This window comes from Protopterus annectens, chromosome 4.part0 (genome assembly GCF_019279795.1).
Source record: "Protopterus annectens isolate FY-2018-M chromosome 4.part0, PAN1.0, whole genome shotgun sequence".
NCBI classification, from domain to species: domain Eukaryota; kingdom Metazoa; phylum Chordata; order Ceratodontiformes; family Protopteridae; genus Protopterus; species Protopterus annectens.
In genome coordinates, this window is record NC_056733.1 from 1609969873 (window position 1) to 1609991267 (window position 21395).

At 42.2% G+C, this 21395-nt stretch overlaps 1 protein-coding gene across 6 annotated transcripts in view; it reads right to left on the reverse strand.

Annotated features, from left to right (window-relative positions):
- HNRNPH1 (heterogeneous nuclear ribonucleoprotein H1) overlaps positions 1 to 21395 on the reverse strand; it is a 251741-nt gene that overhangs the window by 220311 nt on the left and 10035 nt on the right. For 5 of the 6 annotated variants that reach the window (XM_044069387.1, XM_044069389.1, XM_044069385.1 and 2 more), the window contains 6 exons: positions 11443 to 11598; positions 11051 to 11194; positions 8993 to 9131; positions 7870 to 8051; positions 7689 to 7760; positions 6948 to 7063 (listed from right to left, as the gene is read on the reverse strand). In XM_044069387.1, the coding sequence (XP_043925322.1) occupies positions 6948 to 7063; positions 7689 to 7760; positions 7870 to 8051; positions 8993 to 9131; positions 11051 to 11194; positions 11443 to 11598 (809 nt within the window). The remainder of the gene's footprint in view (positions 1 to 6947; positions 7064 to 7688; positions 7761 to 7869; positions 8052 to 8992; positions 9132 to 11050; positions 11195 to 11442; positions 11599 to 21395) is intronic. The other variant, XM_044069386.1, reaches the window with a different exon arrangement.

Genomic DNA, 21395 nt, shown 5'->3' on the forward strand with positions numbered 1-21395 from the left:
ATACTGGAAAAGTGTAGTGTCCCAAAAATCAGACAGGTGAAAACAGCCCTTTCAAAAGCCAAAAACACAGAGCCAATGGGACCAGATGGTGTCCCAAGCTGCATCTTGTATGAACTACAGAACGAACTAACCCCCCCCACCTAAACACATTGTTCAACCTCAGCCTCTCCATGGCGCACAGCTACAGTTATTCCTCTCTACAAAGGAGGGGCCACAACTGACCCTGGTAACTATCACCCCATAAGCCTGACTAGCCTGGTCCGCAAGGCTATGGAGCGCATCATGGAACTCATTAACAAAGACATTGGGAACCTCCAAACATGACCCAACCCAGTTCAGCTTTAAGGGCAGATCATACCTACTAAACCTGGTTAACTTAAGACAGTGACCAAGGCCATAGACGAGGGGAAAGGTGGTTCACACAGCCTACCTTGACCTTGCAAAGGCTTGACACCATCCCCCACTCTGGTATTACAGAAACATTTACTAGCCTGAACATAAAACCCCTATGTCATGAGATGGGTTGCCAACTGGCTTACAGACAGAACTCTCAAGGTAAGAAACAGCAGGCTCCAGGTCCGAGACTAAACCAGTCACAAGTGGCGTCACGCAAGGCTCTGTCCTGGGAACCCCACTGTTCAGCATATACTTCTCAGAAGTACAGGCAAACACAGGAGGAGTATGGCTAACCAAGTTCGCCACTGACTGCAAACTGGGAGCAAATACGGACTCTCCGGCTAACAGACATCCTCCAAAAGGACCTTACTGAGACAGACACCTGGTGTCAAAGTCATGGCCTCAAGATAAATGCCAAAAAATGCATAATCATCCCGTTTGGGAAAAATGAAATGCCCACGAATTACCACATAGGTGGCAGCCCCCTTAACGCAGAAGGGGTAATAAGAGATCCGAGGACCCAGGCAGATCGTTCTCTCCTTTGACAGTCACATTGCCAAAATAGTTAGGAAATTCTATGTGGGCCACCCAATTACTAAAGGGTTCGCATCTAGAAATAGGTTATAGTGCCCCTCTACAAGTCACTTATTAGACCCATCAGAGAGTACAATGCCCCATTTGGGACGTACTTCCAACAGCTGGAAAGACCACAAAAGTACCTCACCAAGAGGATTACTGAAACATATATCCTACGCAGCCAGACTGAAACTCCAGCTGTACTCCGTGGCATATCGCTTACTCAGAGGTGATCTCTGCCTGACAAAGACATGTCCAACTCAGAACTGACAGACATGCTCCACCTAAAGAAATCCAATTCACTGGAGCCACGTGCTCTAGTGAGCTAAACCTGGCCACAATAAAAAGAACATGCTGGAGGGATAGATTCATGTCAAACTCCCCATGCATTTGGAGGGATAGATTCTTGTCAAACTCCCCATGCTTTGTAACAATTTCGAAATTACAGACAGAGCCCCTCACTAATGCTCTTCAAGAGAAACCGTGACGAGTGGATGGGTAACAGAAAATACACCCCCAGGGATCACTTAATTGGCTCTGCTTGACAGAGGATCAGTTAATCAATGGGGCGGCGAAAGCAGACACTCTGGCTAGGCTTATAAATGCCCTCAGGCAGACAGCCTAGTACCTACCAATGAACCTAAAATGGTACATAGACATACTGACAGGTCTAGAAAGGAGGACTGCTAAATTGGCTTAGTAGAAAGTACGATTGGAGATTAGCGATTCAGATTAGGATCTGGCACAACTGACCTGATTTTCAGAGATATACTTGAAAAGCTAGAAATGAGGCAAGAGTCCAAATGGGTATTCCCTACCCTAGACTTGGAGAAAACAATACAAGGACACAAGGAAAGAATGTGAGAAAACCTAAGGTGGTTTGAAGGACCAGAAACATTGGTAAAATTAGTACAAGCTATGTACAAAAATCAAACGAATCAAGTAGAGTGTTCGGAGTCTCAAACATGGGTTCCCAGTGGGAGTGGATGTGCAACAGGGTTCAGCAGAGACCACAGCTTTTCGTATCTGTGAGTGACAGCATAACAGGTCAGACAGTACAGATAAATTAAACTGCTGTATGCAGACAATGTGGCATTAGGCAGACTGAGCAAGAACTTGGTTTTGAACTGCATTTCCCTAGCATTTGCTGAAGACACGTGGGATGAAAAGTACAGATAATGCAGTTGTAATGGAAATGAGAGAAATCAGAAGCTGAAAACAGACAAGGGAAGACAGCAGAACAAGTTTAACACCTTAAGTATCTGGAAAGGGTGGTTGAGAAGGGAAGTCTGAATGAGAAAGTCTAAGCTAGAATCAGAAGAGCTGCAACAAACTGCGTCAGATGCAGTCATAACAGAAGGATGCCAAAGAAGCTGTGAAGACTGTGGTGCAATTAGTAAAATTGTATGGTACAGAAACCTGGGCAGTAAAGACAAAGCAATTGAGGAACTGTCCCAGACACACTAGAATGCACACTGTGGGACAAACCAAGAAATAAGGACAACAGCAGAAGCTAAAGTAGCTCCAATTGCAGAAAATCCAAGAACACACAGTGAAGAGTATTTGTGCAAGAGACAATATGCTAAAGATTTGGGGACAGAAAGGCAAGAGCAAAGGAGTGCATCCAACAAGGAGATGGATTGTATGAGGACCAGTGAAAGTAAGGCAGGAGTGACAAAGGTAGGAGTGTGGCACTGCGTAGGAGTTAAGACTCCATGTACGAAATGGGGGAAAGGAGAGTTTATGGCAATGAAGGTTGTACAGGTCTGTTACAAAATTGACCATTGTGAGTTAGCCAAATTTCTTATCCATGGAAGTAGTCACAATTTACCCTCATGGTCCAACCTGAAGTAGACTTTGCAGTATTTTCAGCAAACATCTGGTTCACCGGGGCCACCTCACTCCTTTTTACATTCACTTAGTGGAGAAAATGCCAGCCAAGTGTGCACTGTACAGGGAAAACACTCAGTGTTCAATACAAGAAAACATTTTAATGAAATTGGGATCAGTGTGGACCTAGATGCTTCAAAGCCAAGACACCCCGGGTCTCTGGTTTTAAAAAAGGGGGATTAAAGTGCTAAGCCTTCCTTCACAGCTGTCAGTCAAGGCAGTGAAAAGATGTCAATTAACCAGCAAGTGGCTGAGAAGTTAGTTGACTAATGCTCTTCTGCAACAAACCATCCATGGCCAAGGACGACTAGCTGAAGACCCCCCCCTGGTGTTGTAGAAATTCCTAACATTACGGGCTGTTGCCCCAGCAGAATTCATCATACTAATGAAATATTAGCGTTGGTTTGGACATGGATTGCTCACCCAGTATTTAGACAAATTGCCTGTCTTAAAGTGTCTGCTTCACACTGTTTTCTTGCTTGTCTGATGCGAAAAATACTGGCTGCCTGAAATAGTTCTGGAATTTAAACCACCTACTCATGATCTTTTGCATCATTGGGGTTGGGATGGAAATAAGCATACCCAAGTGCAGACTGTACAGCCTAATCCACTGCCAACTCCAATGCTACTGAGCATAGAACAGCTTACCCAAACACTACAAAAGATGTCTCATAGGTCCACATTGGGGGATTGCCATCTGTCATGGGCTTACAAAGACCTTGTGATTCAGCCTCCATGGAAATAAGATCTGTACAACATGCCTGCCTGAATGGAAGAGTTCTAGCTCAAGATGAAGGAAAAGACCTTCCCATTAACAGATCTTTATGCTTACAAACCGACAAATTATCAAATTTCATAAAGATACTACACAAGCACCAAACAGTGCCCCCAAATTTTATCCTGGAAATGTGAACTATACAAACACGGACATACATGGGACAGAAACCTGTTGGACTTTGGTTATAGATTACCCTTACTCCAATGACAGATGTGCCCTGGAAAGGGGTAGCCAAGCTGCAGCTGATCAGTACAATTAGGAATGCAACTGACTTTCAAGGCCATGGTGGTGCAGCGGTTAACATTCTCACCTCACAGCAAGAGGTTCTCCCGTTCGATTGTCGGCTGGAGCGCCTTCTGTGTAGAGTCTGCATGTCCGCCCCGCGGTAGTGACTCAAGACATGCAGGTAGGTGCATGCTTGAAAGGACGTGCCTTCTTTGAAGGTTGGCCATCGGGCTGGCAATTCTGCACCGTAAAAACCCACCGCCACTCATTTGCGGACGGGAGTTACGCTGTGGCGACCCCTAACCGGGAAAAGCCAAAAGAAAGGAATGCAACTGACTTCACACTAAAACCAGGTAGGTGGAGCATGAACAAAGACCACATTTGTTAAACTGTGCCTCACACTGTAATAGAAGCCAAAAGCCAGTCTAAGCATGAGAAAACTCCACCTAGATTCATAAACTCGAAGGAAAGTATTAGGCTGCCATATTTGGGCATGTTGCTATGTATATGCATTTGATAAACACCCTAGAGAGTTAAAGCCCAAAATGACGATTGGTACCCATCTACCCTGAAGTACAATTGTTCTCAACGCAAGTTCATCCATGTTGGACGTCTCTGCCTTCAGCACTCCATGCCCACTGACTTTCCTGGTGCATCCTGAAGATTCCAACATTTTACACTACTCGAACTGCCAACATTTCATAAACACATAGGCCAAAAGGTGCAGGCTATTGCTGCCTATGGGTTGTACAAGTAAACACTTGGAAGAATCAATGTGAATGAATTTTTATTGCCATGTTACATAACATGCTAAACAAATGTTGGCTTAGGCATTACCAAACAGCCAAACTGATATCACTTGTCCTCTGAACTGTCATTCATGACAGCAGGATTGATTTTCACACCCAGCAAGTGTGTGAAAGGGAAGGTCTGAGTTTTTAAAAGGATATTAACCCCACCAGACCAGTTTCATACATACCACTACTACAAAATGTCTGTACTCACCAAGAATGGCAAAGGTGTTGCCAAAGTGATGGATTAATATGCTTTTGTATAGGAAGGCAAGTACTGACAACACTAACAGATGACCCACAGGGAAGTAGAATGTTAGAAAATATTGCTATTGTAGGGTCTTGATGCAGATAAAGTATCAGAGTAAGGTGTGATTTTATGATTAGGCATGGAAGCATTTGCATTCCATGATCGAAGGGAAAGACTATATGAAGGACTGTAGGCAAGAATTACAGTGGAGTGGTTCTGACAAGTTGTGCCAGAACAGAGGAACCAGGCAGGCATGCCCTCAAATGTGTATGGTAATCAAGTAAAAATAGACTTCACTTGTAGACATTTTACACCCAATAAATCCAGAAAAAAAGTTAACATTTTGAAGTAATTTCAAATCTTTTCTGGATATAAAATTAAATTAATAGCTATAGCTTTTGTTTTATGCACCCACACACGAATTGGTTCAGCAAACCCCATACTTACAGGGACATAAAATATTTAAAATTTGTGTCTTTCGGCTTTTCCCGGTTAGGGGTCGCCACAGCGAACCTCCGATCCACTAATGACTGGCAGTTGATTTTTACGTATTGGCTTGCCAGGCCTGACGCACAAACTTCAACAAAGGTACGCCCATTCGCACGCAGAAGACGCTCTAGCTGAGAATCAAACCAGACAGCGTCTTACTGTGAGGAGACAGCGCTACCGCAACACCACCGCGGTCACATAAAACACATCAATTAAAAAGCTTCTGAAATGGCAGTGAAGGATATAGAAGAAACAAGATACAAAAACTGAGAAATTAGGAGCTCCTTGATAAGGACAGTAAGATGCAAGTAGTGCACATTTTTAGTCATTTTAGCTCTATACAAGGATTAGGCTTTTTTATATCAACTACAGGATAAATTGCCGATAGTAAGAGCTGAAGGAATTTGGGAGGGAAGAGTTAAGTGGGATAGGCTGATCCAACAGATCAGCATTCATAGGTGTGTGCTAGGCCCTGGAGCCTTTACAAGCCTAGCTCCCAAACATTGCCCAAGTCTGGTACCACCCGATGTTAGTTTACAGTACCCCTATCCAATAGGGATTACCTGATGTGAAGGGATATTTTAGAGCTATACAGTTGAGGCTCATGTACATGACAAGCAGGGAGAAAACATGTATTATGAGCAAATAACTAGAGGGAAAGGTGCAGAGCAGGATGGGCCACGATTTGGTTTGAATTGCAGGCCAAGAACTGCCTTTCCTAACCAGGGATTAAGGAGTACAGTTAAAGGGATAATTAGTATGCAACAAGACTACTGCACAATAACTGCAGGCACTGCAGAAGGTTAGAAGAGACTGAGTAGACCGAAAATCAATTTACAAGGGAACAATGGGAGAGAAAATGTACAAGCTTCCAAGTAGAAGTTCAGAAGGCTTAGGATTGTCTCTTTAGAAGAGAAGCAAGAGGACATAGAAATAAAAGGAAAGTGTGGGAACAATACATACAGAATAATGCTCAGGAGAAACAAGAGGACATGCAGATTCAGGACAGACGGCTCTCCAGCTGAGAATCAAACTGAGGAACCTCGCTGGCACATACGGCTATCTACGTTGAATAGCAGAGTGCATATACAATACACAAGCAGTGAGAAATAAATTCATATAAAGTTTTTAAAAACTAGTTGAAAATTTATGTTAAAGTGCTCTTTAAGTTGACACTGTTAACACTGCACACAATTTCAGTGCTTTCGAAAGTAACCACTGGGCTGGGTCTACTTGAAAGTTCTCCCACCAATGGATTGTGCATAGGGTATTTAGCTAACTAGACTAATTTTGGGTCACCTCTTACTGGTGGACAGTAGCCCATAAGCATTTTAATAGTTGGTGGTACATAGGAGTAATGCGGCTCCAACTATAAAGAAATAAACAAACAGTTATTGCAGCCACTCCTTTAGGAGTCAAGAAACCATGGCAAATTTCTAAATGGACCTACAATGTTGAAGATTTCTGATAAAAAGTTTTTGTTTACACAACTTTTCAGTTACTTGCTCAAAACCATTGAAAAACTAAAAATAACACTGGATTATAAACTTACATTATAAATGTCATTTTCAGTGGCTCTGTAAGGCAACCCTCTCATGTGCACGCAATGACCAGTTGTGTTATGGAAACCTGAAGATCCATCTCCATACCTGTGATCAGCCATTCCACCTGCATTGAGAATTCATAAAATCAGATTTTGGCAGTTAAGAGTAACAGTTTCACAGCACACAAACACTAATTACAAGTGAAGGGAAACCCCAGTAAAAAACGCATAACAGCTTTCCCACCCAATCCCCATACCAGCATGCAACTTGATCTGTCTGAAGCCTGGAGACCACAGGGACAAGCTTCTAGACAAAAAGAAATCTAATGTAGTGGTAAAATCCTAGGCAGCACACAAGAGCTACAAAGGTCCACTTTATGGCTTTTGTCTTGTTACAAGAGAAATGGCTCCTGCTGGACAAAAGTAATGAGAACAGGTATAACCCCAAGCATTCTGATCCGTGCCACAAGGCAAACAAGTTCACTGACATTTTAGGAAAGCTGTATGAAAAAGCCTTTTAGTTCTAGCTGTACCTTAACTATGACTTTCACTTGTATGGGCGACAGCACAATGGAGTCATTTCTTAAAACCTCTACACAATTCATGCCACATCCACTCCGCATCAGAGACGGTAGCATGGCTCCCAAATGAGCTCTGTGCAAGCCACAAACTGAGCTGCACCAACTAAATGCATCTACTGATGCCATTTTTAGAGTATAAATCTTAAGCGCTGACAGACTAGTGTCATACCTCTCCCAAATCTATTGTCCGAGCCAAAGCCATATCCATCACTGTAGCCATTGTAATCATATCCTCCATAACCTGAAATATAATGTTACAGTGCTATTAATACAGCAAATAAAGACGCAGAGTTAAATCCACAATTTACAGCAGCTAATTACAACAAAGCAGTAATCTATAAATCTAATACCTCCTCCATATCCTCCTCCACGCCTCATTCTGTCAAATGCACCACCTCTTGCCATGTTGTTATACCCCCGTCCACCACCTGGCCTATCGTAAGGGCCCGGACGCTGCATTGCCATTGGTTTACGTGGAGGATCATAATGGGTACGTACTTCAGCACGACTGCTTTTGAATATTTCTATATACCTACACATTTTTAAATGCAAAAACAGTAAGTAACACTTCTACATGCACATTACACACTACATTTTTATGTAACAGATCAGAAAAAATTACTAATGTAAATTTCATATGATGTGGTATTTTTTTTATGCAACCTTTAACTATATTAGACTAAGTGCAGAAAAATACACAATTGCAATGAAAAAAGCAAAGCCCCCTTTGCTCCATTTCTTATGAGCCAGTCGCAGCATCTCCAACCAACAGAGGGAAGGGATATCTGCCAAAAAATTTACTCAGACACCAGGAATGACTGCATGAAGTCACACAGGTACTGAAAGACATCCCAATGTGTTAAAGACCAGAAAAGAAAAAAAATCAAATGAAAATTTCACTTTAGAGTGATCATATTGCACATTTCATACACAGCACAGCGGATGTAGGTATATAACCTGTACCTGTTCAGGGTAAAAGGTTAAAAGCCACACTAGCTGCAGTTTTTTCTGTGTACAGACAGATATGCAACAAAAGCAAACAAATGAAAGTTTTAACATACATTAAATACCACATCTTTATTTAGATGTAGAATTGTTGTAATATAAAGATTCTCAATAAATTGAAAATTTAAAAGTGTAGAAAATGGTTGCATTTTCTTATGGCAATGTAAAATTTATCAAATTTTATATGTCAGAAATTAAAGCCACAGTCTCTCCTACATGGCCCTCTATATATAGGGCCATGCCATCACACTAAAATATATTTGTTAAGTCAACGGCAAAGACCTACATGCCTAGGAGAACTGTCCACAGCATGTTTACCAATAGTTTATGAATAGTTAAAAAAAATATAAATATTCCAATCTTAAAACCTACAAGAATTTTACTTCAGAGACTGAGAGATTATGGATTTAATAGTGTTAGTATATACCATAAGAAAAGCGATTTATCCAACCAACCATCCATCCCCACCTGTGCCCTATTCTTTCCTTGTGTTTCTTTAGAGCCTTTTCAGCTATTTCCTGTGAAGCAAACTGCACGAAGGCCTCCCCCGTACTCCTCCCCTGGAAGTCCACCGGCAATGTTATCCCATTTGGCACGATTTCCAACCCTTCAACCCAAGGACAAAACCCCAGTAGGGGGAAATATTAAAATCACAAACCCAGTTAAAACTTAATGCTTTATAAAAACCAGAATTTTGATCATGTTTCACTTAAACAGTCATTTCTGCAATAAAAAACATTACATTAACAATTCTTTCAAACAGCAGTAATTCAGTTTGCAAACTTCTGCCACACCAATTTTGTTGTATGTAGCTCTAGAAGAAAAAAGGCACATCAATGCTGTATTTCTAAAATCATCATTGCTATTAACTCAAGTGTTGTACAGCAATCCCCCCAATAATGGCAATAAATGCTCTAATACAGCACAGAATGCATAACTGCCACAAAACGTGGGTGCATCTTGGCAAGTCATGCTGAATAAATTTTTGCAAAATAGACCACCAGCAGTAACACATTAAGGTCTGCCTTCAGCCCCTACCCCAACAAAGAAATGCATATTATGCACAGTCAGCAGAATTCTTAACTGGATGGCAGGTGCAGCTCCACACTACCCCATTAGCAGCAAACCAAGATGTTAAACGTTCAAAACGCTATTTTGGTAATGCCTTTCCTTTCTCAACTAAGCAATGCCCACAATGAGCAGCAAATGGTAATTTTTTTTATTTTATTTTTTTTAATTCAGCAAGGACTATGGGGATGGAAACGTTTTTAATAAGCAAGGCCCAAGAGAAAGCCACAACTTTTGACATATGGTGGCCCTAACATTCACACAGATGTGATGGGTAGCCATCCCCAACTTTTCAACCAGCATATCCCTCCACTCCATTTAACACTTCTGAAGCTGACTGGCCTTATCAGTTCATGAATTAAGCAGCCCTGGAACCCCCTAAACTATCAGAGCCAGCAGAACTAGTTAACCAAACTTCCAAGTTTTAACTCAGTCACTGAAAGCTACATAAAACCCTTACACAACCCATGCTGCTAACAATTTTAAATGGCACTATGGCAGATGTGCTTATCTGGGTGAAATACTTTGGGTCCTAGCACACCACAGGTAGCCACAGTGACCATGTCAGCAGCCAGGCATTCACCAGTTCCTCTCTTATTCTCAAAGGCAAGAACTTCCAGTCTCAGGCTAGCTCCAATTCCTTCTTAGCCTAAAACCCCCTTGCCCACAGGACAAAGACATGCAACCTATTCATACGTTCACAGATTAGCACTAAGGCTAACTTGTCCCTGTGGGACATTTTAAGCCTAGCCAATTACCCTATGTGAGGATCAAACCCTGAACCTTGTGTTTGTAAGGTAAGCACCTTGCACATTGTCATCTGAAGGCATAATGGTTAATCTAGTTCATTAGTCTGCATACTAAATATACTGCTGCTTTACACTTAAAATAATTCACAAAAAATAAGCAAGCACATACAATGGCAGCTTATCTACTTGCCATTTAATTTCAAATAGAAAATACCCAATGGAAATTAAGTGATGTGCTGCACCTGGGTAATTTTCAGGACCAGTGTAAGCGCAAATACAAGCCATTACAAACATCTGTTTTTCTGAGCTATAAATCGGATACAATTAATTTCAGAGAGTCACATTTCTAATTCTACATACAAAATGAAAATCCATTTAGTGTCTTCCTGTCTAGTGTTTAATGTATTTCAGTATCATGCACTACTCCGTTAAGATATGGCTGTTGACATGCAACTAAGCTCCAAAATTAAGTGCCACTAAATACCCAAAGGTACCCAGCAGCAACACCAGGAGGAGTCCTACACTTAAGTGCATACCACACCCTCCTTTTTCTTAACACTTTGCTAAACACTGAATAATCTTTCAGAATGTAATACTACACAAAAATGCATACATTAACTGAATCAGCAAAACACTTCAGACCACAACATGAAAATGAACATGTTAATCACTTTATGCACAAAATTCCAATACCATCAACTGCACATACCTCCAAAGAACTGAACAATTTCTTCTTTGCTACAGCCAAACGGCAAACCTCTTAGACGAACAAAGCCGTCATTAGCAGAATCGGGGCTGTCGGGACCAGTATGCTTCAAAACCCAGTCCATTTCAACATTGTTAGATTTAAACACTGAATAAAAAAGTAGTCATTAGAGTGCAGTTTTTCCCAAGAAATCCTCAAACATTTACCATACGATTACTACCCTCGAATGACTTTCTACATAGCCAAACTCAATACAATTTTAACAGTTTAACAGCAAAACTAAAAGCCACCACCCAGACAATGAACTGTATGGGTCGTATGCAAACGGATACCTTTAAGACATAAGCAGTCAAAAAACCCACGTTAAATAAATATACACAACAACCTCAAAATACCTTCGACGTATCTGTGGCCCATTGTTTCTCTGTCTTTTTTCAGTGCTAACTTCAAGTCCTCATCAGATTCCATTTCAACAAATGCCTCGCCACTTGGTCTGCCTTCCCTTGTGAACGTGAAGTGAATTCCTGAAGTTTCGCCAACAATTTTACAATCTAAGGGGGTGAAATACATTTTACTTCCCCATATAAATGGCAAAACAGCAGAGCGTACACACATTTTAGTACATAACTGAATCACAATGAAATTATGCAGTCACCCAATACCTGCCCTGTTAAAGAACTGCACATAAAAAGTTCACAATATGCTAAAGTTTTCAGTTATCTCCATCTCTATCAAAGTGGTTATTGTAATTTGTTGTACGCCAAAATTATCTGAAAGGGATTCCACAGGTTGCATGACTGTTTTACAGTCAATGCCCTCACCCTTCCTGATGTCATTTCAGTGGGACAGAAAAATCCTTATGAGAAAATAGTTTCCTATGGCACTTCCTCTCAGCTAACTCCTGCTTTTGACTATCAGCATCAATCAGTACTTAGCTTCCTTCAATTTTTGTTAATGGCCATCTGACACATTATTTTAAGGAATATCTGAATAAACTAAAAAATGTAACAGTTAACTGTTTTCCAAATTAAGAACTCTGCTTCGCTGTTCAAGCTCTAGAAATCTGACCCCCGTGATTAATAGGCGTTAACTGTGCAGAGGTTGCATGCATTCAATACTGTACCTACAATTAGTCTTCAATGTTAACCTTTCTTACACTGAACACATTGCAACAATGCTACAACGAAATGCCAAATGAAACAGGCACTTTTATAGAAACAGCACAAAAAAATGTAAAAATCAAAGCACTTACAAAATAAAACTTTGCGACAAAATAAAAACTTACCATGGAGAACACAGAACATCTGTAAAAAGTGATAAAATCACCACTTTGTGACAGGTGCAGATACAAGTGCAAGGGTACAAAACGTGCATATGGATAGGACAGAAAAGCAGTGGTTACAACCACCACTTAAGGCACATATCCAAAATGCAACCAACAGCAATTATGAATACCAAAATGGAAACAGATACTAACTAGTTCCCTCCAGTACATGGGGGTGTCAACCGTTTGGCATCACGTATGCTTAAAAATAAATTCTGCTACCTTCTATGTAACATGGTTTTGGAATTACTGCAAATATGAAGATAGTTGACACCAACAGACAGTATGCGAACTACAGAAACACCAGAAATACACTTGGCTGTAATGAATCAAATGGTGTGGCAACTAAAGAAAAGGGTATGCAGCACAGTAGAAAGCACTGCCCCCCCCCCATGACTTAAACTATATATACACACATATATATATATTTAGGACACATCATTGCATCAATCTAAATCAGCTTGGGTGGCTTGAACTATCCAGCCTAATCCAGTATAACCAACTTATTATGGCCTATAAACTCCTCCATAATCCAGAGTACTTCTGCACTTAAAAATATTATCACGCCCTATAACAATCCTAGACTGCTTCGATCCTCTAAAACTACTAATTCAGACTAGCAAGATTACCACAGCTGGTGACTCTCTCTGCAAACTAAGTAGATCCTGGAACTCTCTTCCAGCTGACATTACCTTACTTTCCACCTTAGGTCAATTTAAAACTAGACTCAAACAACATTTGCCACTTAACTGGCTATGTCAATCAAGCCTGGCTAACTCTCTCTAGAATGTGTAAAAATCTGTTAACCAGTTTACTGTGTAATTTTATCCTGACTTACGCTCAGGATTAACTCTAACCTGTGGAACTTTTTTAACTTATGTAATCTCTGTAAATAGTCTGTAATATGTAATGCTGGTATTATGTAATGCTGTATATGCTTACCCTGGAGCTTTTCTCCCCGGGCCTCCGCTGAAAATTGACATGCATCCAGTTGGACTATCCTGGTCAACAAATGTAAAATAAATGACAATGGAAAGGGGCAGGGGAACAAGTGTAAGAAAATTAAAAATTACAATTTCTTACCCAATAATTTTAGCAAGTCTTAACCAATATTGAACCAAGTGCTCATCACCAGATATTAATAAAAATTTTGAAAGGGTTTGGCCACTGACCATTTGGTCATATAAATCCCCAGCTATAACAGATGCTTGTTGGTGTGCATGAAATCTGACTTGTGCATACCCTATTGTACTACAAACAACTTCAAAAACTAGCACAATTACATTTACTCAAATTACATCTGATCTACAGTGACACTTATTTAAATGGTACTTCACCCTTCTTGTAAGGATGGAAATCCACCCGCCGAAGTACATGCTATTCAGCAATTCTCACAGGCCGACGTGGGGATATCCAACCTTTTTGGTTCTGGGACCATACCTTAAGCAGCACAGTTGGGGTCAAACTACAAGTCAAATACGCAAAGGAGTAGACAGACACTGGTTAAAAAGTACAGTTGTGTACACTTAACATAAATGTAGATGTTAGTGTATTCACTGTTGCAGTCATTACATTTGGGTAATCTGCTGGCAGGTTGCCCTCAGTCAGCCTGAACAAAGTCTTGGGTCCCCGTCTCCTCTTCCATGACATCAGGCCATCAGGGGTATAAAACATGCAGCCAATGCCATTTTATTCAGTTTCTTGCCCCAGCTGTCAGGTGCCCCCTAAATGGGGAATAGGCAACAAACTTTACCTTCATCTAAAAGCAAATACACCACAAAGCCTTTAGTGTATAGTGAAGGAAAGAAAAAGATATAGAAAGGGGGATAGCGGGTGGGTAACCCAGACTGCAGCAGTGAATACACTAACATCTACATTTATGGTAAGTGTACACAACTGTACTATGTTCTTCATGTTTCACTGTTGCAGTCATTACATTTGGGTAGAAACCCAAAGATATGGATGGGAGGATGGAACTAAACAGCATTAGGGGCAGCTATAAGACCATGCAGAACTGCAGTGGCAAAGCCTGCCCTGGATTTGGAGAAGAGGAAAATAATGCTTTGTCAAGGTATGACCAGAGCTCCAATTAGCAGCTTCTAGAATGTCTTTGGTTGGAAACCCTCTGAGAAAAGCTGCTGAAGTAGAGGCAGCCCTGGTGGAATGTGGATCCCCTTGGGCACAGGTTTACCATGGTGTAAGTAGCAGAAATTAATGCAGTGGCTTATCCACTTAGTAATAGTCTGCTTTGATATAGCCTTCCCCCTTGACCCTGCAGCAAATGCTACCAGTAGTTGCTCAGACTTTTAGCGATTTGGCCCTGTTTAAGTAGAATCTTAATTGTCTGTGTACGTCCAATGAATGCAGGATCAGCTCCCCCTTATTCTGCGGATTTGGGTAAAAAGTTGGCAAGTGAATGGTCTGGTTAAGAGCCACACTGGATACCACCTTAGGCATAAACCCTGCCCGGGTAAAACATAATAAAAGGCTCCACTGCCATGAGAGCCTGCAGTTCTGAAAACCTTCTTGCTGAAGTGACTGCCAAGAGAAAAGCTGTTTTCCCAAGACAGAAATTTTATATCTGGTTCAAAAATCCACGGTGGTGGTGCTGCGGTAGCGTTGTCGCCTCACAGCAAGACGCTGTCCGGTTCAATTCTCAGAGCGTCTTCTGCGTGGAGACATGCATGAATGGGCATATCTTCGTTGAAGGTTGTGCATCAGGGCTGGTAACTCGGCAGGTAAAAATCAACTACCAATCAATTAGCAGACCGGAGTTCCGCTGTGGCGACCCCTAACCGGGAAAAGCCGAAAGGCACAAACAAAATGTAGCTGCTGGTTCAAAAGGAGGCAAGGTGAGTTTTTCCAGCACAAAACTGAGGTCCCGTGCAGGAGTTTGTGAACTTCTGGGGAGGCCTTAATTTTTGGCTCCTCCAAGATACTGCTTAAGCAGAGGATGAGAAAACAGGGGAGGCTCTCTGTGTTGTAATGAGCAGAGAAGGAAGATGCATGGATTTTTATTGAAGATGGGCCTTTATCAAGCATCTCAGTTAAGTATTGTAAAATCTGTCAAATATTGTAAAATCTGAGGAATATTGGGCTTTGCTGTGTCTGTTCCTTGTGCTGGGTTCCAAGCACAGAATCTCTTCCATTTTTCAGCATAAGACTTTCTAGTACTAGGCCTTCTGGCTTCCAAAATGACATACATCATATCAGCCATGCTGCAAGATTTGTACCAGTGTGGGGGGGTGGGTTTGAGTGAATGACAGCCCCTTGTTTTGGTGACATGTCTCTGCCCACCAAAGAAACTCCTGTTGTAGGGAGGGAATGAGAGGAATCATTGTTTCCAGACAGTGACCATGTTGACTCCATAAACTTTTTAGGTACCATTGAAGTTTCCTAATATGCAGTCTCGCATATGGAATTAGAATACAGGATGCCATGAACCCCAAAGCCTGCAGAATTTGTCTTGCAGATTTGTTGCCATTTGTTTGAAGTAGGTTGTCAGTTACCTTTGTCTGGCTTAAGGTAAGCCATCTGGGCAGTTGTATTCAAGCTTGCACCCAGGAATGTAATTTGAGAGGGTACCTTTTGTGATTTTGTTTATGGTGTACCCCAGGCATGCTAGAAGCCTTTTCAAACGCCAGATGTTAAAGAAGAGTGACTTTGTCCTCCGCTTGAATGAGAGTCGTCCAGATAAGGATAAATTTGAATTACTGGTGCCAGGCACTTTGTAAAGACCCCGAGTGCAACAGATAAGCCAAAAGGCAGTGAAGAGAATTGGTAATGAAAAAAACCTGCTTTGAAGCGGAGGTATCTTCTGCAGGATTCCCTTATTGGGATATGCAGGTATGCCTCAAGTCTAAGTTACTAACCAAGCATTCCTGCCTAGCATAGGCAGTAGCTGTTGTAAAGTCAGCATTTTGGAATGTCCAGGAACGTGTTCAAAATCGAAAAATCCAGTATTGGACGTCATGAATTGTCTTTTGTGGGTACCAGGAAAAGTCTTGAATAAAAACCTTGTCCTTTTTTTCTTTTCTGGTACCGGCTGAATAGCCCCCATATCCATGAGGGACATGACTTGTTTCTGGGCCTCTGCCCACTGGTTTTGTGGCAGATCCAGCCATCTGTTGGAACTGGCAAAGTATGGAAATGAAATCTGTACCCCTGGGATACTACGTTTAATACCCACTTGTCCTGGGTAATTAACTGCCAATTATGAGTATGAAGTGCTAGCTCCCCCCCCAAGAGGGCTGCCAACAGTAAGTGCTTGGTGATGGTAGAGGAAAATCGAGACTGCTTACTGCAGGGTTGTGCTTTGTTTCCTCCAGTTTTGGAGGTGGAGGCACCCCACTGCTTTGACCTGCAAGAACCCTGTGATTGGTATCTGGAGCCTTTTGAGCGCCTGGATTTGCCGAGTGGCTCTGTTGGACACAGGAAAGGACCAATTTTTAGTAGGCCAGTGTCTACTGAACCTGGGTGGCTGCACTTGCAAGAAATCTTTGTTTGCATAGATTTAGCTTTGTCTTCCATTTTCTTTAAAACCTCTTCTGCCTTATTACCAGAGTATCATGCTGCAAAGGGGCATCCAACAATTTAGCTTTAACATGATCAGGCAGATTTTGCTCCTTCAGCCAGGCACTTCTAATCACAGATCCAGCAACAGCGGCCCTACAAGAAACCTCCAAGGAATCAAAACCACTTTGCAAAGTATGCTTTCCAACCTGTTCTGAATGCAATAAATTCCTGTTAACTATTGTCCACACAATCAGAAATAATTGTCTCAGTAAACCCATAACATGCGGTTGATATTTAAGCATATGAAACTGGCAGCTTAAGGCCCCGATTGCCAAGGTTGCAGACGTATTAAACATTCTTTCCTCATCTATCCAGTGCCCTGGAATCTGTCAGAGGGGGAAGGATTTTTGTCTGTAGAGGCCTTTACACCCTTGGGACCCCTTGAAAGTCTCAGGATCAGCAGCAGGCTTGTTGAATAGAAATTTATGGGAGTCAGGATCCCTGTAATATCTGTCTGGCTTACTAGGAGCCAGAGGCAGGGAATCAGGAGCCATGTCTAATATAGGAGGTATTGCCAAAGGCCTATGCTGAGGAAGTAAATCCCCAAGCCTCTTTTTTGATTCAGAGAAGTCCCAACTCTCCCAGTGAAAATGTTCCCTTAAAGTATGCAAAGTCTCTCCAAAAAGTAATCCTCAGGAGGAGATGCAGATGGGATGGATTCCTCTGCATCAGAATCCACATAGGGTGGAATAGAAAATTCCTATCAGAAGAAATGAAAACCTGATCAGAAGATTCATAATCAGTGCCTTGCCTAGGCCTCTTAGCAAGGGTGTGTGTGTGGGGGGGGGGGGGGGGGTTGGGACCCCCTGATCAAGGTAATTAAATCCCCAGCCATTTTGATACACCTGTTTTTTAGGCATAGGGGTCCGAGCACGTGGCTCGTGTCGGTTTTTTAGACAGATGTTTACCTTATTTTTGAGGCTAGCATCTGTTCAACATAAAAATGCTGAGGCCTGAAAACAGCCTCAGAAGCCGGTGCCTGCTCAGCAGCCCCAGACCCATCCAAGGGAGAGACATCCGCGGGTTCAATACTCAGAATCTTGTGGCACACCGGACTCCGAACGGGTCTCAGTAAAGGCCTGCGACTCAAAAGTAGCGGGTATCAGGGAATCGGAAAGCGCCTCACTGCGTACCGGCGACTGGGTTAGGCGAAACTTTGTTGGCTTTGGACCTCGATGGTCCGTCTTTCTTTGCGTTTTTTTGTGAATTCCAGTAGTCTGATTGCTAACAGACATTTCAGGATAATTAAATCTTGAACCAAAATATTTAGAAGCAAAAACATACAGACGCTTAATAGTGCGTTGGTTAATCTAGCGCAAAACTGACAGCAAGACACGTTGTGAGCTGGGCCTAGGCAAAGAATACAGTACAAATGAAAATCCTTATGGGGTACTTGCTTCCCACAAGTAATGAAATCATTAACTTTTACAGACATCGGTAAGGAGCAAGAAAAAAAAGTTTCCCCAACAGGGTACTTGGCTTTAGTTTGAAGACTTCGGTTCTGAAACTCGAATGCGAAAGTTTCAGGAGTCAGCCGACCTGCACTTGAACTGTTTCAGGCACCGTGCAGCAAGACAGACTAAAATGGCGTTTGCTGCATGTTTTATATCCCTGACGTCATGGAAGAGGAGACCGCAACCGACACAGGACCCAAGACTTTGTTATTCAGCAACCTGCCAGCAGATTACCCAAATGTAATGACCGCAACAGTGAAACACGAAGAACATATGCTTTGGTGGGACAGATTCTGGACCACAAGCCACCTGGACACATTCATGCCTTACCACCACAATTGACACTTTCAGAACAGGAGATGAAAGGCTGCAACTCTCAAGCGGGGGGGGGGGGGGGGTTTAGAAAGCCCCCTTCCCATAAGACCAGAGTTTTCTTGGGACACTTTGGAGGCATTTTAACATTTACAGACAAGCTTCATTTCAAACAGTTTCCAAAACATTACCAAAAGGCAGTCTATGTCCCTTATGCAAAAAGCTCTTAAAACAGTTGGCCTAGTAATCTATGAACCTATGTACTGTATTAAGAGGTGAGAAGTCCAAAAAATAGTCCAGGCCAGATGGGGTTGATTTATTAGCCCAAATACAGCTATAAATATTTGGTCTTATTTGCATATATCCCATGGACCTCTGCTACAAATTTAAGATACTACACACAAAGCTCTTACTGTTTTTTTTTCTTGCAGTTAAAGGATAAAGTGACCCCCCCACTCACTAACCAGGAATTGCCACATTTACCTGGTAAAGGACTACAGACCAAAACACTTCAGTCAAGCAATATCTGTCAACAAAAGCCATGGCGGCAAACCTGCACAAACTTGAGGGCCATGTTGCATATGTTCTGCCACGATTAAACAAAGCAAATCCATAGAATTAAAAGGGTGCTTGCGTATTATCACAACTACACACTGTCAGCACTCAAGGCATTCGACAACATTCCATTCTCAGTTAAATAACGTGTTGTCAAGGATGCCGGCGGTGTGTGGTTGTCATTATACTTTTCAACCCCATCTGCTGAAACTTGTTCGCTGCATGTGTAGACATAGAAAAATATATAAAACAGTAATGTTTTAACTTTTCTACATTTATAAAATAACACCATTTAGTCTTCCATGGTCCAAACAGAACGGAAACTATTTTTAATAAGCCTACCCCCCTCCCTATGTACGCTGCCAAACAAAAGGAAAGCACAATATGCTTTTTGAAGCTTGCAATACAATACAGAACAAAGTATATACAACAGCAACGTATTAAGTTTCAACATTTATAGGACAACGAACACCTTTAGTCTTCTATACTCCAAAAGAAAACAGCAAGTGGTTTTAATAAACCTACCCCTCCCCACCTGCGTACGCTACCAAACACACCAATCAGAAAAGGAAAGCCCAGCACACTGCAAACCTTAAAATATAAACTCTTATGCGAGTATTATGCAACCACACGCACCATACAACGATTGAACATTGCATGGTATGCAACCTTCATAGTTTAACTTCCTAATTCAGACAAACTTACTTGCTGTTAATACAGACATTAAATTACATCTTACACCAATTCACACACTCCTTTTCAGAGAAACAAAAAGAAGTTGCGTATGACCATATCCGTTCCATCTGTGTTGTAGATCTTTGTTCATTCATTACAAATAGGACCTTGGTTCCATCCTCAGAAGCAATATGGCAGTTTCCCAGCTCGCGCAAGCCAAAAACTCTTATTACAGGGTTGAGTGACCACTCGAGGCGAACCAGGATGTTCCTGCTCAGATTGTCTGCAATAAGTTTGGAACTCCCGGGAATGCGCGTTGCTATAAGAAGGCAATTGGAAGCCATCGCCCAGTGCAAAATCCTCATGGCTTCCAGACACAGGGGGCAAGATCTGGTTCCGCCTTACTTGTTGATATACCAGACAACTGACATGTCTGACTGAATTGCAATGGTCCCAGAGGGTAGGGATGCATGGAACGCTTGCAACACTAACAGATCTGCCCGAAATGCCCCCCCCCCACCTAACAGTGAAGCGTCCGTGGTCACCGTGGCCATGGGTTGGGGAAGACAGAACAGTCAACACCAAAGACTCGTTTGTGGCTTCGTCCACCATAGCATTTCTTCCTTGCAATGGTTTGTAAGGCGTTATGTGGTTGAGTGGGTGGGTTAACGACCATTGTGTGGAAATGAGTCACTGCAGGATTCTCATGTGCAGTATCAGTGGTACTAACGTAATGGCAGCTGCCATGGAGAGCAAGAGTTGCAGTACAAGACGTGCTGGTACATACGCGAGGAAGGTGGTCTTGGATTTGGTGTCTTATTTTCAAAAGCCAGTGAGGGGAGAGAGAAGCTTGAATGGATGTTGTGTCATAGACCACTCCAATAAATTCATGTCTTCATTGGGGACATCTGAGATTTGCCTTTGTTGATTGTAATCCTCAAGCGAAGAGCGATACCTTACTGTAAGAGGCTGCGGACTAGGAGATTCTTGGTCGGAGCAGTAAGGAGCCAGTCTAGATAGGGAAACACCCAGAACCCCTGTAGTCAAACATGAGCTACTGCAACTGCCATACATTTGGTGAACACTTGGGGCTGTCGAGAGACCAAATGGCAGTGCGCTTAACTAGTAGTGATTGGCTCCCAGCCGGAAGTGGGGAAACCTCCTGGAGTGGTGATCCGCCTTTATGTGGTAGTACGCATCCTGGAAGTCTATAGAGCACATACAATTGCCCCCCCCCCCCACCCTAGGAAGGACAGAATGGACTGTACTGACACCATCCGGAATTTTTGAAGTTTGATAAATTTGTTTAGCAGGCCGAGATCCAGGATTGGTCTCCAGTCCCGTGTCTTTTTGGGCACTAAAGAACATCTGAGTAAAACCCGGACCCTGTTTTGTCTGGTGGGTCAGGTTGGATGACTTTCTTGGCAGCTTTTCTATTTCTAAGGCTGCTAAT